The 21,938-nt window shown below is 33.2% G+C and overlaps 1 protein-coding gene across 9 annotated transcripts in view; it reads right to left on the bottom strand.

Annotated features, from left to right (window-relative positions):
* The window catches only part of CDH18 (cadherin 18), a 1,101,027-nt gene that overhangs the window by 130,224 nt on the left and 948,865 nt on the right, over positions 1-21,938 (bottom strand). For all 9 annotated transcript variants that reach the window (XM_023218216.2, XM_023218208.2, XM_023218214.2 and 6 more), the window contains one exon: positions 17,419-17,586. In XM_023218216.2, coding sequence (XP_023073984.1) covers positions 17,419-17,560 — 142 coding nt within the window. In that variant the 5' untranslated portion in view covers positions 17,561-17,586. The remainder of the gene's footprint in view (positions 1-17,418; positions 17,587-21,938) is intronic.

Raw genomic sequence — 21,938 nt, forward strand, 5'->3', positions numbered from 1 at the left:
TTCTTCTTCTTCTTCTTCTTCTTCTTCTTCTTCTTCTTCTTCTTCTTCTTCTTCTTCTTCTTCTTCTTCTTCTTCTTCTTTCTTTTTATTATTGAGTTGTTGGAGTTTTATTTTGGAAATCAGCCTTTTAGCAGACATGGCTTGCAAATATTTTATCCCACTCCATAGGCTGCTTTTCACTCTGTAGATGGTTTCCTTTGCTCCGTTAAAAATTTATAACTTGATATAGTCCCATTTGTCTATTTTTGTTATTATTGCCTGAGATTTGTGGGTCACATCAGATTAAACATTATCAAGATTAATGTCATAAGGCTTTACCCCTATTTTTTTCTTTTAAGAATTGTGCAGTTTCAGATTTTATGTTTAACTTGTGAATCCAGTTTGAATTGGTGTTTGTGTATGGTGTACAAAGAGAAGCCATTTACATTCTTCTGTATATAGATATTGAGTTTTCACTGCATTGTTTTTTTGTTTGTTTGTTTTGTTTCGTTTTTTGAGATGGGGTCTCACACTGGCTGGAGTGCAATGGCACATCTCGGCTCACTGCAACCTCCGTCGCTGGGTTCACATGATTCTCCTGCTTCAACCTCCCGAGTAGCTGTGATTACAGGTGCACACCACCATACATGGCTAATTTTTTGTATTTTTAGTAGAGACAGGGTTTCACTATGTTGGCCAGACAGGTCTCGAACTCCTGTCCTTGTGATCCGCCTGCCTCTGCCTTCCAAAGTGCTCAGATTACAGGCATGAGCCACCTCGCCGACCCATTTTTAAAGAGACTATCCTTTTCCTATTGTGTATTCTTAGCAACCTTGTTGAAGATGATTTTACTACCTATGTCTGGATTTATTTAGAGACTCTACTCTGTTCCACAGGCCTACATATGTGTCTGTATGCCATTATCATACTATTTTAATTACTGCAGCATTTTAAAATATTTTGAAATCAGCAGTGTGATGCCTCTGGCTTTGTTCTTCTTCAACATTGTTTTGGTTCTTCAGGGCCTTTGCCTTTCCGCATATATTTTAGAATTGTTCTTTGCTATCTCCGTAAAAAATGTCATTGGGATTTTGATAGGGATTTTACTGTACTTGTAGAGTTAAAATGTAGCGTAGACATTTTATGAGAGTGCCACAGATAACATTACACACAGAAAAACTTAATGCTTTTCCATTAAGATCAGGAACAAAGCAAGGATGCCCACTCTTACCACTTATTTTCAAAATAGTACTGGAAGACATAGCCAGAGCAATTAAGCATGTAAATAAAATAAAAGGGAACTAAATCACAGTGAAATAAGTAAAACTGTCCTTGTTTGTAGATAATATAATATTACATATATAAAAAAACAGGGTCCACAAAAAACAAAAATTGATATAATAAGCAAATTCAGTAATGTTGCAGACATAAAATCAACATAAAAATTAGTTGCATTTATACATACTAATAAAAATTTTTTGAAAAAATTAGAAAACCAATCCCATTTATAATAGCATTGAAATGAATTCAATCTGTGTAAATAAACTAAGGAAGTGAAAGTCTCATGCACTGAAAACTATAAAACATGAATGAAAAATGTAAAAAGACAAAAGGAAGTGAAGGACTTATACACTGTAAACGAGAAAACATGAATGAAAAATATAAAAAGACAAATAAATTGAAAGACATTCAGTGTTCATGGTTTAAAATATTTATTTGAATTGGGTGCAGTGGCTCGAGACCATTTCGAGACCAGCCTGACCAACATGGTGAAAACCCATCTCTACTAAAAACACAAAATTAGCCGGGTGTGGTGGCACGCGCCTGTAATCCCAGCTACTTGGGAGACTGAGGCAGGAGAATCGCTTGAACCTGGGAGGTAGAGGTTGCAGTGAGCCAAGGTTGTGCCACTGCACTACAGCCTGGGTGACAGAGTGAGACTCTGTCTCAAAAAAGAAAAAAATTGATAAACTTCTAAAGACAAAAAGGTATAATTTTAAATGTATATGTATAGATACTAAGGGTTGACACACGTGTTCACGTATGTGTTTGTGTTTTTTCAATATTCAAGAAATATTTTTCTCAGCTCTCTTTCATAAGCATTGGAGAATACACCTGACATAAACTCACAGCAAAGTGAGGAAAACATTAGCTTTCAGTTTAACTAAACTAAATGTCCAAATAAAGTACGTTCAACCAACATATCTTTTCCTGTGTAAAGCACTCTCTTCTTTTAGACAAATGATCCTTTGACCTTAACCATATGGTTTATCAAGATCTACCATTACTAAAAGATCTATCTTCCTTGATGCTGTGAATTGACATGGAAGAGCATGAAACCCAAACGTTTATAGGATCCCTTCTTCCTTCTCACAGTTGATTGGTGAAGGGTAGGCAGCTGTTTCAAATATCTCCAAAAACAGTATATTTCTCAAAAATGTTGAACTGGAACTAGAAAATAACTTTCATCTCTCTTTGGTGGCACAGCTATGAAATACTAAGAAAAGGCTTTTGCCAATGGTCATGTTTCCAAAATTCATGTTGAAAGGCCAAATCTAAGGGCATAAAATCAGCATCAAAGAGAAGCCATGTGATTTGCACTGGCCTTGAAAATAGCATGATGCTCCTGAAAAGTCACATCTATAATGGGACACTGTTTTGTTCAACAACATGTATAGACATATTACAAAATAAATGAGTACAAATTCACTAAAATATTTTGAGACAGAGACTAGAAGGAGTCAATTTTTTTGGATGTTGTGGTCTCCAAGGTCCAACTAAACCAGAATTACCCACAATTACATAAACCTTCAAAAACCTGTCAAGTAGTTAATACTCGGATGGTGACACTAGAAAACCAGAGATGTCTTAGTTAACAGAGATAAATAAATACATTATAGAATTACTATGATGATAGCATTATAAAGAAGGTTGTTTTTACAAAGCAGATGGCAAAAAAAAACTGTTCAAATGGGTCACAAAAAACTCATGGTCCAGAAAACATTTAGGCTGAGTCTTAAAATATGAAACAGATTCCTGGTACAGGAAGATTATGTTTATGGGGGAAAAAAACCTGATAATTCTTGATACATTTTAAGAATTGCAAGAATAGTAAATTCCCCATTCACTATGTCCCATTAAACAAAATGGAGTACATTCAGATTAATATTTTGTACACTCTCCATTGAGTTGATAATTATAATTTGTTCATTATGAGTCAACTTTTAGTAGGCAGCCTTCAAGGTGGCCCCATTTTTTATGCCTCCTGCTGTTCATGTCCTTAAGTAATCATTTCCTCTTGAATGTTGGCTAGATATAGTGGCTCACTTATGATGAAGTCAGTTCAGCAAAAGTAATCAGATGTCTCTTACAAGACTAGGTTACAAAAAGACTGTGGTTTATATCACAGGAACACTTTCTCACTCCCTCTTGTATCACTGACAATGTTGGCTATATATAGTGGCTCACTTATGATGGAATGAGTTCAGCAAAAATAATAGGATGTCTCTTACAAGACTAAATTACAAAAGGACTGTGGCTTCTATCACGGGAACACTTTCTCACTCCCTCTTGTATCACTCTCTGGGGCAAGCTATCTGTCATGTTTTCTTGCAGCCTATAGAGCAAGTGACTGATGCCTGCCAAAAGCCATGTGAGTAAGCTGGAAGCAGAAACCAGCTCCACCTCCACTGAGGTAAGCCTTTGGGCAAGACCTCAGCCCCTGCTGACTTCTACACTGGAATCTCATAAGCATGAACCAAAGGCACTCATCTAAATCATAGATAGATTCCTGGCCTACAGAAATTGTGAAATAATAAATATTAGTTGTTTTAATCTGCCAAATTGGAATGCTTTGCAACATAGGCACAGATAAACTATACACACCTTTGCAGTAGTTGCAGGTGATTTGCCAATTCAAATGGATTCTTTTTTTGTTCTTGTCATCCTGGGGCACTGTGAGTTATGTTGAGGAAAATTAAAAACCAAAATAAACAAACAAAACATGATTCTATTACACCCTTATTGCTGATTATTTCTCTATGACTTTATACTTTGATATATTTCTAACAGAAAAAGAAGAAAAATGTCATGAAACACACATGTATGCTATTAAATCTTAATGTTTTGGTGTATTTATTTCAGGTCTCATTTTATAAAGTAACATTATTGAAGGCATAGGTGATGCTTCTAAGGGAGCCATTTGCTATAAGCAAATTCTCAGCTCATCCTCCCGGAACCATGATCATCCCCTTACATATCTTAAAAATATTAATGTAATGTATTTCCACAAATATATATTCAAATAGTATAGTTATTTAGATTTTAAGTTAATATTCATTTTATTTATTTATTTATTTATTTATTTATTTATTTATTTATTTGAGATGGAGTCTCGCTCTGTCGCCCAGGCTGGAGTGCAGGGGCGCGATCTCAGCTCACTGCAAGCTCCGCCTCCCGGGTTCACGCCATTCTCCTGCCTCAGCCTCCCGAGTAGCTGGGACTACAGACGCCCGCCACCTCGCCCGGCTAGTTTTTTGTATTTTTAGTAGAGACGGGGTTTCACTGTGTCATCCTGGATGGTCTCAATCTCCTGATCTCGTGATCTGCCCGTCTCGGCCTCCCAAAGTGCTGGGATTACAGGCTTGAGCCACCGTGCCCGGCCAATGTTCATCTTTTTTTGTATTTTTATTCAAAATCATAATTTGAGTTGTAAATAAGATGTTGTATATAGTTCTAGTTCATTAATTAGAATGTAGTATTTATTTTAATCATATGCTACCAGTTATCTAATCTTACATTTTTCTAATTTAGAAACAGTCAAATGAATTTTACTTTACATATCTCCATATGCACATGCAGGAGAATTTACTTAGGCTACAGCTATAACAAAGGCCCTCTCTAGAGTTTTAGAACACAGCCCTTCCCTGGTTGTATCACTACTTTGCTAACATCTCAGTATCATTACAGACTTGTCTTTCACTTTTTTCTTAAAAGAGAATATTGTCTGTAACTTGGTACCTCATTTCTATTCCTTATACACACACTCCAGAAAGGTACATCTGTTCCTGTGGTTTCAACATCAACATACAAACTTATGGCTTCCAAATGAATAGTCACATCTACCATATCCTGAGTTTCTGTTAAAATATTCAAATGATGGTCACCTCCAACTTTATGCTGGGCATCTACAGTCTTGTATCTTTTTAAAAAGAAGTACATTGAAACTATTTAGAATATTTAAAATGTAGGCCAATGAAAAAAGAAAAAATTATTTAAAGTTTACAACAAAAGAAGGACATAGGAAACTAAATGAACCAAATATGAAGGTTAAACTTCTTATAACACTCCCCTTTTGCTGATATAAACTATATTGAAAACAAAACAAATAAAAAACAAGAAACGAAAAAACTAAATGATAATTATATTTTTAAAATATCAATTTGACATCAAAATTAACTTCTCTCCTCACTTCTCTAAAATTGTTTATGTCCATGAAACTTACAACTGATAAATAACTATGTTTAGTATTAAAAATTACTCAAGTTGGCTGTATCAAAGGACACCCCACAATGAACAGATGTGTTATCTGTAGTAAACTCTAGATATTTAAGCCAAATAGAAACAGTAATGGTAATATAACTTTTAGAATCTGGTTGTCCAACTTCACAGAATTACTAAAATTTGCAAATAACATGCCAAATTTGTATTTATAACAAAGGGTTATTTATAACTACACACTAATATGTGACTATTAACGAAAAATTGGAAAAGACAAAATAGAAGAAAGGCAATTTGTTGTTTTATCACTAAAATAATTTTTAAAAATTATATGACTCAATTGATGTTTATTGCTTTGCGATTGTAGTGATAGCATATTTAGTATTCTACCATAAAATAACTTTAAACTTTCAGATATAATTTCCATATATGTGTATGTACATATATTTATATATAGATATATAATAGATACAACATATTCATATATGTCTTAAGATTATATAATGTAAAAAACATAGATCATGAATCTAGTTGATATAATGAAGAAATTGATGTAAACAATATCTGTTATATAATGGATTAGGTATCTTTTTTATAAAAATTCAAGTCATTTAACATGTATTTTCAAAATGCAAGAATTTATTTTTCAAATATTTATAAAGTAAAACAGATATAATGGTGCTTTACATGTAGCTCTGCTTTTACAAATATAAAAATATTCATATTTATTATGCTGGCCCAGTACACTCACAGTATATATTTTGGTCCTCATATACATAAGTGAGAAAAGAACACCTCCAGTTATTATTTTAATAGTCATCAGCTCTGTGACGATATTTTATCTGATTTGTGTAGCAGTAAAGAGTGACTAAAAAAACACAGAGCTGGCAGGGCACGGTGGCTCACACCTGTAATCCCAGCACTTTGGGAAGCTGAGGTGGGCGGATCACTAGGTCAGGAGATCAAGACCATCTTCGCTAACACAGTGAAACCCCGTCTCTACTGAAAATACAAAAAAATTAGCCAGGCGTGGTGGCGGGCGCCTATAGTCCCAGCTACTCGGGAGGCTGAGGCAGCGAGAGGCAGAGTTTGCAGTGAGCCCAGATCACGCCACTGCACTCCAGCCTGGGCGACAGAATGACACTCTGTCTCAAAAAAACCAAAAAAACAAAAAACAAAAAACAGCCTCAATACAAAGGAATCCAATTCCCATGAAATTCCCATGAGGTTCTCCATGTTTTCAGGGTGGGAGAGACAGTGAGCACTGGAGCACCTATTTAGCCATGCAACAGGGGAGCTCTTTAACTGTAAAGGTCACTTTGTTATGGATGAAGCTGAAAACCATCATCTCAGCAAACTATTGCAAGGACAGAAAACCAAACACTGCATGTTCTCACTCGTAGGGTGGGAATTTGAACAATGAGAACACTTGGACACAGGAAGGGGAACATCACACACCGGGTTCTATTGTGGGGTGTGGGGAGGGGGAGGGATAGCATTAGGATAAATACCTAATGTAAACGACGAGTTAATGGGTGTAGCACATCAACATGGCACATGTATACATATGTAACAAACCGGTACGTTGTGCACATGTACCCTAGTACTTAAAGTATAATAATAAAAAAAAAATAAATAAATAAATATTAAGCCTCTAGAGTTTTTCAGCTGGTACCAGCTTTTAATATCTTAAGTTAACTTACATCTACTGAGCCAGCTGTTCTCTAAAACACTAAAGTCAATGCTTAGGGTGACTAAGGGTTGTTTCTCCTCACTTCTCTAAATTAAATTATTTTTTCATACTAGATACCTAATTATTTTAACAGTAAAATATCAATAATTTATACACTTGAATTTATTTTTCTGTCCTTTGCCTTGAAAAAAAAGAAAGATAGTTTTCATGAAGGTCTGTACATTCTTGGCAATTATTAGATACTTTCATGACAAAAATAGAAAGTACATGGGGAAAAATTTTTCCTTGAATGAAATATCTACTACATTAATATGTACTATAGGATATGTAGTATTTTAATGCCTTACACTATTTTTAAGGTGGAATCCTTTTCTTATCTGGAGAAGTTAAATGTATTGGTAGCACTTACGATTTAAATGCCTAAATAATAAAGATGGGACTTACATTAGAAAAATGGCAGATTACAAAGCTTCAAGCCTATACACATTTGAATATTTTCCAGAGTTTTTATAAGTTTAGCTCAGCTAGTTTTAAGTTGCTTTTTGATGTTTCCATGAGGGAACAAGAGCTTCATAGAAATATCAAAAGGTGACTTAAAACTAGGTGAAATAAACTTATAAAAGCTCTTGGAAACATTCAAATGTGGACAGAAAGCAAGAAAATACTCAACTAAGGAAAAGACAAATTCAAGCATTAAGTATCTGTGGTGTTTCAACTTGCTCTTGCCCCATTCCCTTCCCAGGGCAAGGAGATCTTGGTCTGCAGGAGGTGACAAGCCAGTTCCAAGATCTGCTCTCTCTAGGAAAAGATCAACAAAATTGATTGGCTAAGAAAGATAAAGAGGATTCTCAAATAATTACAATCAGAAATAAAGTAGAAATACTACCCTGATTTTACAGAAATAAAAGGATTTTACAAGGAAGTGCTGCAAACAAACACCAACCAACTGGATAATCTATAAATAATTAATATATTCTTATAAATATGACTTACCATGACAAAATTTGGAGGAAATGAAAAGCCTGAATAGACATACTACTAATAAGGAGAGTCAATAAGCAACCAAAAACTTCCCAAGAAAGAAAAGTCCTGCAACAGATGGGTGTACTGGTTTAATTCTACTAACCATTTAAAGAAGAATTAACACTAATTCTCAAAATCGTGCAAAAAGTAAAAAAAACAAGGAAAATTACCTAATTCATTTTATAAGACCAGCATTCTCCTGAAACCAAAAACAGACAGACACTAAAAGAATAGAAAATTAAAAACCAATATTCCTTATGAATAGTAATGCAAAAATTATTAACAAAATACTAGTAAACTGATTTCAGCACAATATCAAAGGAATGTACACCATGAGCAACTGGGATTCCTTTTTCCTGGAATGCAAGCTTAGTTCAACATAGGAAAATCAATTAATTTTCATTTCCATTAACAGAATAAAGAAAAAAAAATCACAAGGTCATGTCAATTCTACAGAAAAAGCAATTGACAAAATTCAGTTCCATTTTATGATTAAAAAAACATAAAATAGAACTGTAAATAAAAGAAACTTCCTCAACATAATAAAAGCCATATGTTAAAATCCCACAACTAATATTAAAATGGTGAAAGATTAAATGCATTTACTGTAAGATCAGGAACAAAAGAGGATGCCTACTTTTGAACTTTTATTCAACATAATACTGGAAATCCTAGCCAGAGTAATAAGGCAAGAAAAAGAAATTAAAAGCATCTGAATAGGGAAGGAAGTAATACAATTATCTCTGTTCAGAGATAACATGATCTTATACTTAGAAAGCTGTAGGGATTACACAAATACACACACCCCCACACACACACACACAAACTTTTAGAACTAATAAAGTAATTCAGCAAAGTTATACGACAATGAATAATTGTAAAAGAAAATAAAGCAATTTCATTTATAATAACATGAAAATGATAAAATATTTAGGAATGAATCTAACAACGTGTGCACTGACAATGACAAAATATTGTAGAAAGAAATTAAAGACATAAATAAATGCAGACTATTACAAGTCAACACTGCAAAACACACACACACACAGACACACACACACTCACTCCAATCTTTTAAATGGGCAAGGAACTGGAATAGACATCTCTCTAAAGAAGATAAAAAGATTAAAATTAAAAAAAAAAGAAGACAATGACTAGTGTTGGTGAGGATATGGAGAATTAGAACTCTTGTGCTCTATTAGTGAAGCAGTGAAATGGTACAGCCATTATGGAGAACAGTATGGAGGCCTCTAAAAAATTAAACATGGCAGGGCATGGTGGCTCATGACTGTAATCCTAGCACATTGGGAGGCCGAGGCAGGTGGATCATCTGCAGTCAGGAGTTCAAGATCAGCCTGGCCAATATGGTAAAACTCTGTCTCTACTAAAAGTACAAAAAATTAGCTGGGCATGGTGGCAGGCACCTGTAATCCCAGCTAATCAGGAGGCTGAGGCAGAAGAATCCCTTGAATCCAGGAGGCGGAGGGTGTAGTGAGCCGAGATTGCACCATTGCACTCCAGCCTAGTGAAGAAGAGCGAAACTCCATCTCAAAATAAATAAATAAATAGATAAATAAACATAAAATTACCATATGATCTAGCAATTCCACTTCTGGATATATACTTAAAAGCATTGAAAGTGGGGTGTTAAAGAGATATTCGTACACCCATATTCACAGCCACCTTACTCATGATAGCCAAAAGGTAGAATCACCCCAAACATGCAGCAACAGAGGAACTGATAAAATGCAGTATACACATAAAATAAAATATTAATTATCATTACAAAAGAAAGTAAAATTTGATACATCTTACAGCCTGGATAAACCTTGAAATGTTATGTTTACTGAAGTTAGCCAGGCACAGAGAGACAAGTATTGCATGATTTCACTTATATAAAGTACCTAGAACAGTAAAATTTGTAGAGACAGAAAGCTGAATAACCAGAGACTCAGGAGAGGGAAAATGGGAAAGTACCCATTAAACACTGGGTACAAAGTTTTACGTTTGCAAGATGAAAAGAGTTCTGTAGATGAGTAGTACTGTTGGTTGCACAATATGAATATACATAGTGTTACCTAAATGCACACATTAGAATTGTTAAAAGGCTAAATATTATTGTATATATTTTTTAACTACAAAAAATAAAATCAAAATGAGAACAACTACTAATTGAGCTGTTCTTCAGAAGGAGAAAAATGAAGAAGAGATACAACAAATGCTGGGAATTTATGATGAAAACCCGACCAAAATCATAAAAAAGTGGAATATGTTATTACTAAAAAAAATACAATTATCTTCAAAATGCTAGTTTTGCTTAGATTTTCAGTGTGTGAGGCTTAGATTTTCTGAGATATGAGGTAGGGCAATGTGCATTTTTCAACTTTAGGCACCGAATTGTTTACATTATATCAATAAAATTTTTTGTATTCCAAATATATGTGAATAATTTATAAATTATATTCTAACTCATTAGAAGTTTTTTTTTTCCTTTTTAATTTCTTCAAGTAGTGCTAGAATAATTTATTCTGGTTTTAAGACTACATAATTTTACACAACTTAGGAATACAGATCTCACTGTGTAATAGCTTTGTATCTGGATGCACCATAATTTTGTATGCCATATGTGATCCTTTCACATAATTTCTTAGACTGCATCATAAAATACTAATGATTATGTAAAGCACATTTAAGGAAGGAAGATATGATGGGAATAATAAAAAGGCATTTGTCTTACTGAGGCTTGTCTCTTTTAATATACTTTTTTTCCTCCAGGACAGCATTGATTCTAGTTGCTTTTTAAAAGACCTTGTGTCTTTACTACAGTAATTTTGTCAGTTATTGAATAAGTCATTCCCTATGATTACCCCAAGGACCTATACTACAAACTCTGTAATAAATTTAATCATTACATTTGTTAGAACTATTTACTATTTTATAGTATTTACTTGAGAAAGTGAGATGCTTCTCAGGGAAAACTGACTGACATGTGAGTGGTTAGAAACTATGATGTCTGACTAACAGTTTGCCTGTCTTTCCTGATAAAATTAATCAGAGTTTTTATAATCTCCACTTTAAATGTTTATGCAAATACAGTTTATGCTGAGAATGCTAATTTCAAATTAAAACACACACACACACAAACACACACACAAGTATTCTGAGATTTTCCTGCATTTAAGAGACTTATGTTGAATATTGATTATTAAGCATTGTGGTTGGCTCTATGTGCAATGTTTTTTAAAACATAAATCAAGTAAATTTACATACTACTGCCATTTGAATGCCATACATTAAAAGGGCAATTTTCCTCTATCAGAATCTTTACTGTTCTCAGAAACATCTTTAAAATTGTTTAACCCAATACATTCTGTTTCTATGTGTCAACATGCACTATAGGAAAGCTGATTATTCTACAGAATTTTTTTTTCTTCCAAGTAATATCATAGTGGAACACTTTGTTTTCTCTCATTCTTAATCATAAATAATTTGCTGAACAAAAAGCAGAAGAAAGGATTGGTGTACTAGAACATAGGTTAATATAAAATATCCAGGTTAAAGAAGACTGTAGAAAACTGTAGAATAATAATTACTATACAGCAAAGACAGTAATAGATGAATGTTATATAATTGAAATCCCTAGCTGACATGCTTTGTAGAGCTAGTAGAAGAGAAGTGGGAAAATGAGGTCGAAGCAATACTTGCAAAAATTCTGACCAAGAGTTTCTCAAAACTAACAAAAGATAGCTTAAAAAATCTTTACAACCATAAGTCAGATTTTTAAAAAGTAAATACCTAGGTATATTGTAGGTTAAACTTTTGAAAACAAAATACAACAAAGAATATCTTAAGAGAAAGATGCATTAAACTACAATAAACTAATGTATAGTAAAGCAATTCTACAGTTGCTTTTTTCAATGAACAAGATGGTAAACAGCAAATTATATTAATAATTATTGAAACAGAGAAAATCTTTGAAACTAAAATTCTACTCTGATTGGAAATGCCCTCTACAAATAAAGGCAAAATTGTGAATTTATATAGAAAGGCTGAGAAAATTCATTGCCAGTTGTCTATCACTAAAAATGGGAAAACATAATATTTTTAGGAAATTTATAATTCCCTTTAGAAAACAATAATTCTAGAATGAAACACAGAAATTCAAAGAGAAATAAATAGCACCAGGAGGGGTAAATTATTCTTGACTTAAAAAATAATTATTTGCTATATAACACAACAGCAATAATGACAATTTCATATAGGACTGAATATATAAGATGACAAAAATAGAAAAAAAAGCAAAAAAGGGTTAATGACATTAAACAGTTTTAAAGTTGTTCTATTTTCAAGCAATGAAATAATTTAAGGTAGAGTGAAATAAATAATAATATCTATAGTGTTTTTTAAATAGCAAAAAGTGTAAAGATGTAAAATTTTAAAACAGTGAATGGAGGACAAAATTAATGAAATTAAATAATTCAAAGAATGTGAGAGAAGGGAAAAAACAGAAGAAAAGATTAGACAAATAGCAAATGATATACCTAAATTAAACTATGTCAGTAATTAAGGTAATTATAAGTGTAGTAAATCAACAAAAGCAAGAGAAATTATAACGTCATTTTAAACTAAACAACAAAAATATTAGCTAATTGGTCACAAGAAACATGCATAAATTAAGAATAAAAAATTAAGAACAATAAAGTTTGAAAGTAAAATTATAGAAAGCATTATACCATGCAAACCATAACCAAAAAGATATGAAGGAAAAAAAAGAAAACTCTGGAATAGCTATAGGAGACAAATTAGACTTTAAGGTATGCAGCATTATTAGAACTATAGAGATATATTTCACAATAAAACAATTTTAATCAAGAGAAAGATATCAAAGCCTTCAACCTGTGTGCATCCAAAAGCATGGTTTCAAATTGTATCTAAGAAAAATTAGAGGGAAAAAAAGAGAAATGGAAACATCCACTATCATCTTGGAAGCCTTTAACATCTCTCTCAATAACAGACAAGCAAACATTCTATAAGGATATGGAAAATTGGAATGTACAAGGAATAAACTGGAATGAAATTTACATATATAGAACACTAACCAAGCAGCTGCAAAATTTACCTTATTTTAAAGTGATTAGGAACAATTATCAAAATCAAATATATACTGGTATTTTAAATAAATGCTCAAAATGCTTCAAAATATATGCCTGCAACCGTAATAAAATGACCCAGATATCATTTTCAAAAGACACTAGAAAGACCCCAATTCTTTGATAATTAAAAAAAAAAAAAAAAAAATCCTGCACATTTTGATGGGTCAAGGGTGAAACTTTTTTTTCTTTTAATTTGTTTCAAACACAATTTTAATGATGAAAATACTATATAAATTCATATTTGTTCTCCTAACAATGAAAATTTTAAAAAAAACAGCTCTCCCCTAAAAGTATCACATCAGTGCCAATATCTTCAGCAATATTTTCTTTTTCATTAACATTATACATTGTCCAAACCAGTTAAACAATTGTGATGTTTACTAACTTTATGGGAAATACTGCCATCTATTGAACTTTTAGAGCTTGATCCTCCAATATTACGTGATACTAAACCAACTGCAGTCACAAGTGAGTTTACATCCTTGGCAATTTGCTATCATTTAAGTTCTGGAGAAAGTTATGTTAGATTAATCTAACATAATGATAGCAAGTTTCCAAAAACTTAAGCTCACTTGTGGCTGCAGTTGGTGCAATGTAATATTGGAGGATCAAGCCCTAAAGGTTGATTCATTGTGATTATTTGGCATGTGTTATGCTTCTTTCTGTTACTAGATTATCTACCTTACAAGAGCGATCCTCAATATAACAATATAATTCCTTCCATTTAGGATATAGAAGGTTTGTTTTGTAAACTTTCATGTAAAGTATTGAATTTTATGTGCATATGGTTTGTGCAGAATAGTAAATGTCAGTGACTTTTTATCTATCCAAGAATAAGTTATGCAACAACCATAACACAGAATACAGTTTTTAAAATCCAGAACAGGAAATGGATGAATAAGATAGATGATCTTTAATAAAAGAACTAACACTAGGGAATTTTATATCTTTAGATAGATGATTTTCTCTAGAAGGAGAAGAGCACATCATTTGTGTACTTTGAGTAGAATTTCAAGTCATAGATGGGTTGATTTGTTTTCTTTCACTATGAGTCTTTTTATATTGTTTTGTTTTGTTTCAGTGGCTCCTTTTCCAACACCATGTAGCCCAAAGGTAGGCATCAATTTGAATTAACTACCCTTGCAGTTGGGCATGCATTATCCAGTCTCTATGCTCCTTTTTCACATTCCTGATACTGACAAGCAACCTGTTTCCTTCAAGCCATTTATCTGACTTGTATCCTAAGCTACTGAGTTTGTAACTCTCTAGAGTAGAGACATTGTAAAACAAATTATTAGCTCTAATTTGCTACCTCTCAAACACTTACTCAAAGCCTATTTACTTCAAGATAAAGTGATAACTAATTACCATGCAATATAACTACCCTACTCACTTTCTCAAGCATGGTAGATTAACCATGGAGGAAAAAACACTTTGAGAGAATATTTTTTTTTTTCCAAAATTTGTAGTGGGGAATGTTTATACAAGAGTCAATTTTAAGAAGTATAACTGTCTCAGACAGGTGATGAGAGAAAGAAGTAGAAAGGGCAACTGAAAAAACCTCACATTAAGAGAAACAATTCAACTACTGGTTCCATTTGATGACAGGATATGAACTTTATAGAATTTGAACTGTGTATAGACTTGCTCATGTCATGGTATTTTGTGAATACATGTCCTTATATCATTTCTTTCCTCCAAGCAGTTTACAATACTTCCCCACTAGATACATAGCTGTTTATTTAATAAATTGCAATTTATGGATAAATTAAAGAGCACTTCACTACAAGCTACTTTTGTCATGGTGACACCAAACTTTTGCAAAAGCAGCATTGTTTTTGTTCAAATGGGGTGCAAAATAAAGTATCTTTTAAGAAACCCAAAGTTTTTCAAAACTCTAAGAACACCTTGAAATGCAGCAGGATTTGTATCTGTCAACCGTTCTACTGGAATGTTACTGACTGAAGAAAGATAGAATTCATTAGACACAATGAGTTAACTCAGAGGGTATATACACTTATTCTGTTTGTCAGGTAAAGAGATTATTTTCATTGTACACTGATGCTTCAATACTAACACTATTATTGATCAAAATAATAAAATTAGGAACAAATGTCTCTTTATTATATATCTATATTCATCTATATGAATAATATTCCTTATATCCATCACAATTAAAATGTTCTGTAAATCTCTAAAGTCAGTCTTAATAAACCTGTACATTTAATAATTATTTTAGGAAGAGATGGAGAAAAAGAGAGAATGGGAGATGCTATATGTACTACAAACTAGCATTTACTGAACCCTATGATGTACAACCTGAGTTTTCTATTAAGGCTATAATATGAATGTACATCTTGAAAATAGTGGTGGTAGAATCTATTTGAAAAAAAGATAGGCAAGTTGGTATCCTAAATTAAAATAAAGTTTATATTCTTCTGAGTCTGCATTATCACTTATCTTTTTTTAATCTTCAACTTCAATTGTACCGATCTATAAAGTAATAACATTTACCTCATGATGATATATGTGTATATGCATATTGTTCGAACTAAGTGATAACATTGACATGAAGATTCATCCTAATCTGTAAAATGTTTTAAAATTTAATTATATTTTATGGCTCAATAAAATATGGACTTACCTGTGATCTATACTTTTTTCATAGAGCAAAGGCCACTTGAACGCACCAAGTAACATTATCTTATCTCTGGCATCAATATTTTAAAATGATTTTTTACTTGACTATGACTATGATTTGCATGTATTTAATAATGATCTTTTAATAATGGTAGTTTGACAGAGTATTTAAATTCAACTAATTAACTCATTAAGAATCAGTTATCAAATGCTGGGCACTCAATGGGCTGAACACATAAGTTTACAAAAACAATTCGATGTCTTCCCATCATAGGATCTCATAAGTGGAAAGGGATCTATGTACCTACAGAAATTAGTCTAACATGAACAAGCATGCAGAAGTGCTGTGCAAGAGGGAAAAAGGAGTGAGTATCTTCTAATTCTGCAACATGAATTTCAGAGAAACTTGTAACAGGGATTTTAACAAAGTGTTGTGAATAAAGAAAAACTTTAGTTGAAGTAAGGATGTACAAAGTGTTGTATTTTAGGAGGAGGCAGTATTCCATTGTGTCTAGGACTGAGGTGCACTGCAAATGCTATTAAGAGACAAGAGATAAAGCTGAGAAAGGTGTTTCACGCTGACTTGAGAAGAGCCTTTACGACATATCAAAGCATCTAATTTATGACAGTTTTTAAACATCATTTGTAAGATCAACATAAGAGACAACTCCTCTGTAGGATATTTCTGATTATTAGTGACTGCCATATAAAATGTTATCTATAGTATCTTCCATTTTTAAAATACTCAAATATATTATAATTATATCCTTTACATTTGGCACATGTCATAAACACCATCTCCCTCCAAACCTACAGGATTCATATCTCTCCTCTCTCCCCAAATTGCGTACTGAATTATGCTTTCTGTTTTCAAGTCTTATATTTTACTCTGAGACTGCATCTTATCATATTAGCTGCAACTTGCTTTTGGATAATGAGTGTGTGTGTGTGTGCACACGTGCACGTGTGTCTGTGTGTGCATGTGTGTGCTTGCATGCATGCGTCTTAATTGAGCGTTCATTCATAACATGAAGAGTTTTTTTTTTATTTCAGTCACAGAAAGTATGTATGGAATAAGGTTGCATGAGAAGAATGTCCACATCAAAATACATTTTCAACATCCCCAAGAATACTTTAAGAATACACAGCTACGGCGGCAAAGGCAAGGTGCCATTATTTTTAGTAACACCACATCATTTTTAGTACTTAACTTGATGCCAAATGAAACTCCCAGTTCCAGTTATTTCCTAAGTTCAGAAGACCATAGCTGGAGTGTTTTTCATGAGTCTTACATGCAGAACGGTGACCATATAGCACAAAAACAGAACAATTCCACTTAAGGAAACAGTAACATAACACTGTTCAAGTATTTCATTTTGCTTTACATAAAAAGATAATGATAAATTCAAATCATGGAAAACAAGTACGTACTTTGAGGAAAGCGTGGTGGGTTGTCATTGACATCGGTTAAGGTGATGTTGACTGTTGTAGACCCCGAAAGCCCTCCAACTTGCCCAGCCATGTCTTTGGCTTGAATGACCACCGAGTAATGTTCTCTGGCTTCTCTGTCCATGTTATGTAAGGCCGTTCTAATAACTCCTGGAATAGATATGTTTTAATAAACCGTATGAGCTATACAATTAACAAGTATCAACAAACATACATACATATTTTAAGAAATGTCTTTTAAAATAGCATATTTTGGGGATAAAGCCACATGTCTCAGAAAAACAATACCTTACCAATGCATGAATACTGTCTCTTTGAAAAATTTACTTATTATCCCATGCCCCAAACATCCTATTAAGTAAATTAAGATGCCTATCTCTCTGTATTCCTTACATAGATGGTCCCTTGGTCCCGACATGGCTCATGCCTGTAATCTCAGTACTTTGGGAGGCCGAGGTGGGCACATCAGAAGGTCAGGAGTTTGAGACCAGCCTGGCCTATATGGTGAAACCCGTCTCTGCTAAAAATACAAAAAAATTATCCGGGTGTGGTGGCACATGCCTGTAATCCCAGCTACTCAGGAGTCTGAGGCAGGAGAATCGCTTGAACCTGGAAGACGAGGTTGCAGTGAGCGGAGATCATGCCACTGCACTCCAGCCTGGGTGACAGAGCGAGACTCCATCTCAAAAAAAAAAAAAAAAAAAAAAAGTACATGGTCCCTCAAGGGCAGTCCCGACACCCTATTCCTAGTGCTAGTGTGCTGAACATTTTACAACTTGAGCTCCTCAGAAGTGTCAACTAAGATGGTCATATTGATTTAAGCAGAGGCTAATTTTCCTCTTTATAGAACAATTTACATAGCTTCCTGGCAGAGTTATCAATGATTAATGATGGAAAACATTTGAGGAGTTTGGACACTTAAACAGAGATTGTAGGCAGAAGGCATTTTAACATGTATCAAAGACTAAGAAACTCACTATTTTTATTAGAAAACAACTTTAAGGAGAACTAGATCTAAGTATTTAGGCAAAATAAAGAAACTGATAAGGCTTATTGTATAAATCAAATGTAAAAAATCACATTTTTTATCATAGTAGTGCAAAGAGGGATGTTTAAGACACTTTTGCATGATGAACCCTTGGGTTGAATAAAGAAATTAAAACTATTAAGTACCCATTTGTGATTATGCATACATAAACACCCGCCTCAACATACATCAATTAAATAGCTCTGTTAATGGAGTCTTACACTTTAAAAGCTAAAAACACATTTTCTGGAGGATAACGCTTACTCAGGGCATATTAACTATGCCATAACATAGAATATTGTCCTCATGTCCATGAGATAGATTATATATAAATGTGTATAAATATATATATATTTATGTGTATATATGTATTTATATGTCCATCTATATATGCATATAATTATAAAATGTAAACATTTTCGATCCATTAAACATAAGTCATTTTTTCATAAATGTATTTTCATTAAAAATATTTTACTCATGTCATCTTTAATAAATACACCAATGACTTTCAAACTTGCACTTGATTAGTTACAGTACAATTCTTAAGAAGTTGTCGATTATAACTGTTACCTACAGGCTTTACCAAATACTTTTACGGACAATATTTTCATTTATGAGAAGAAAGGAGTTATATATTTATGATAAAATAGACTTTCAAAAGCAGAAAGGAGTATTCAATGACTTGTTTTTACACTTATTTTGAACATAAAAAAGTAAATCACTATTTTCTTTTTTTACTGAATTGATTGGCTATGTAATAATGACTTTGAGAGGAGAGCCTCAGGTATCAGAAGACTAGACCCCATAACTTTCACATATTGTGAACATATAATTGAGGGAATTCAGAAAAACTTTCCCGAAGCTAAATAGAAATGAAAATTATTCTTATCAAAAGAAATTATAATAATATGATAATAAATGATTCATCTAACTCATGCATATGAAAAAGCTTCAAGCACCCTTATTAAAAAAACAATGTTTTATCGATAATTACATTAGTAGGAACTGAATTGATACAGAAATGAATAAGCAAATAATTTATGAAATTGTTTTATGAAAGAAATTTATGTTTTCTACTACTTGAAAAAAGTAAAGCTGTCTTTCCTAAGGAGAATTAATTATAAATGGGATTTGTTTTTGGTGGGGAGAAATATGAGATTATTATCAAAGATAAAGGTTTACAATAAAATTATTAGTGAGTTTTGCAAAACAAATATGTAAAGGTAAAACTAAGTATTATGAAGTGAATGACACATATCTACAACCACTTTCAGGATGAAATGGTAAGAAACTTGCCAGCCAAATTTGCTCCTGAATAGAAAAGACCATATCCAAAAAGGACCCATACTTCTCTGAAAGGATTGTCTCGGGATTAATTTAAAATCACAACTCTTGGTTGGGCGTGGTGGCTCAGCCCTGTAATCCCAGCACTTTGGAAGGCTCCACCCTGGGAGGCTCCACCCAGGGAGGCTCCACCCTGGGTAACAGAGTGAGACTCCATCTCAAAACAAAACAAAAAACAAACAAACAAACAAACAAATCACAACTCTCTTGAGGATGGCCCAACTGCGTGTGCTTAACTATGACCCCTGCTGGAGACATACAGATAATTAGAAACTATTACCGTCAAATTGCCATAGCAACATGATTTCAGTAAAAGATGATCACTTTCTAACCTGGAGCCCAGATGCATTTTCTGGGATAACTTAAAGTACAACTGATACACAGTAACTTCGTATTTTTCCTTTTAAATAGACTCTATTTAGAGCAGTTTGAGGTCCTTTCACAGTAAAATTGAGCAAAAAGTACAAATATTCCCATATACCCTTTACTTCCTCCATGAGCACAGCCTCCCCACTAACAGCGTTCCATACCAGAATGGTACATTTGCTACTATTGATGAACCTACATTGACACATCTTTACTATCCAAAGTCCAGATTTTACAATAGGGTTTACATTTGGTGTTTTACATTCTATGAGTTTTGACAGCTATGATGACATTAAATTACTTCATAGTACCAAAAGAATAGTTTCACTGCTCTAAACATTGTCTCTTCTCTATCATTTATCCCTCCCCTACCCCAGCCCCTGGCAACCACTAATCTTTTTACTGCCTTCATAGTTTTGCCTATTCCAAATGTCATGCAATTGGAATCATACAGTTTGCCTTTCAGATTGGTTTCTTTTACTTAGTCATATGCATTTAAGGTTTCTTTATGTCTTTTAACAGCATGGTAGCTCATTTCCTTTTAACTCTGACTAATATTCCATTATCTGGATGGATCACAATTTATTTTATTTACTCACTTACTGAAGGCCATCTACTTGCTTCTGAGTTTCAGTGATTAGGAAGAAAACTGCATAAACATCTACATATGGATTTTTGTATAAACCCAAATTTTCAACTCATTTGGGTAAACACAAATAAGTGTGGTTTCTGGATTGTATAATGAATTTACCTGAATTTGTGAACAATGTTGAAATAAGTTAGGGGAAAATGGCAAACATTTATATCTTACCAATATTGTGATAAAAAGAATTAAATTCAAGAGTAATTCACAGCCTACATTCCATTCTCAATGCTTAGTATAATAGCTGTCTTTTTTTAAAACGGAATAAAATATATATTATGAGTAAACACACACCTACACCCTCACCACACAGATATATACATTGATTCCCCCCCACCCAAATTTTATGCATGAAGCTACATTTGACCATAGTGAAAACATCAAGCAGAGTGATCGTTTTAATAAAAAATGGGTTAAATGTGAAGCTATACAGGCAGAATGATCATACGTAATGGTATTCTCAGGAAATGTTCAGACTACCTTGTCCTAGCTTAACTTTTCCAATGCTCCCTTTCATTTAAAACAGTGTGGCAGTTTGGACGATCAATTATTTTGTCACTCTGATTTTTAGAATATTGCTATTGGTTTTCAAACTTCTGTTTAAAATTATCCTGAAGTTTCCTCAATGATCAAATTGCTTGTATTCAGTCCCCAGAAATTTTGATTTAGTAATCTGAAGTGGCACTGGCTTACACATATCTCCAATAGACTATTGTATTAATCTGCTCAGACTGCCAGAACAAAATACCATAAGCTCGGTGGTTTTAAAAACAAGAGATAAGCTAGAAAGTCCAAGATCGAGGTACCGGATGATTTTATTCCTGGTGAAATGTCTCTGCATGGCTTGCATATGGCCACTTTCTTACAGTGTCCTCACATGGGCTTTCTTCTTTGCAAGCACTGAGAAGAGGATGGAGAATCTCTTTTTTTTTTTTAATTTTTTAAGCCACTGTTTTCATCATGAAGGTCTCTTCCTCATGACCTAATCTAAGCCTACCTTCATTCCAAAGGCCTCATCTGCAAATACCATCCTATTTGGGGTTAGGAATTTAACTTATGAACTCTAGGGGGGTTGGATACAAATATTCAGTTTTATTTATATGCAGGTGGTTCAAGACC

Source organism: Piliocolobus tephrosceles, chromosome 4 (genome assembly GCF_002776525.5).
Source record: "Piliocolobus tephrosceles isolate RC106 chromosome 4, ASM277652v3, whole genome shotgun sequence".
NCBI classification, from domain to species: Eukaryota; Metazoa; Chordata; class Mammalia; order Primates; family Cercopithecidae; genus Piliocolobus; species Piliocolobus tephrosceles.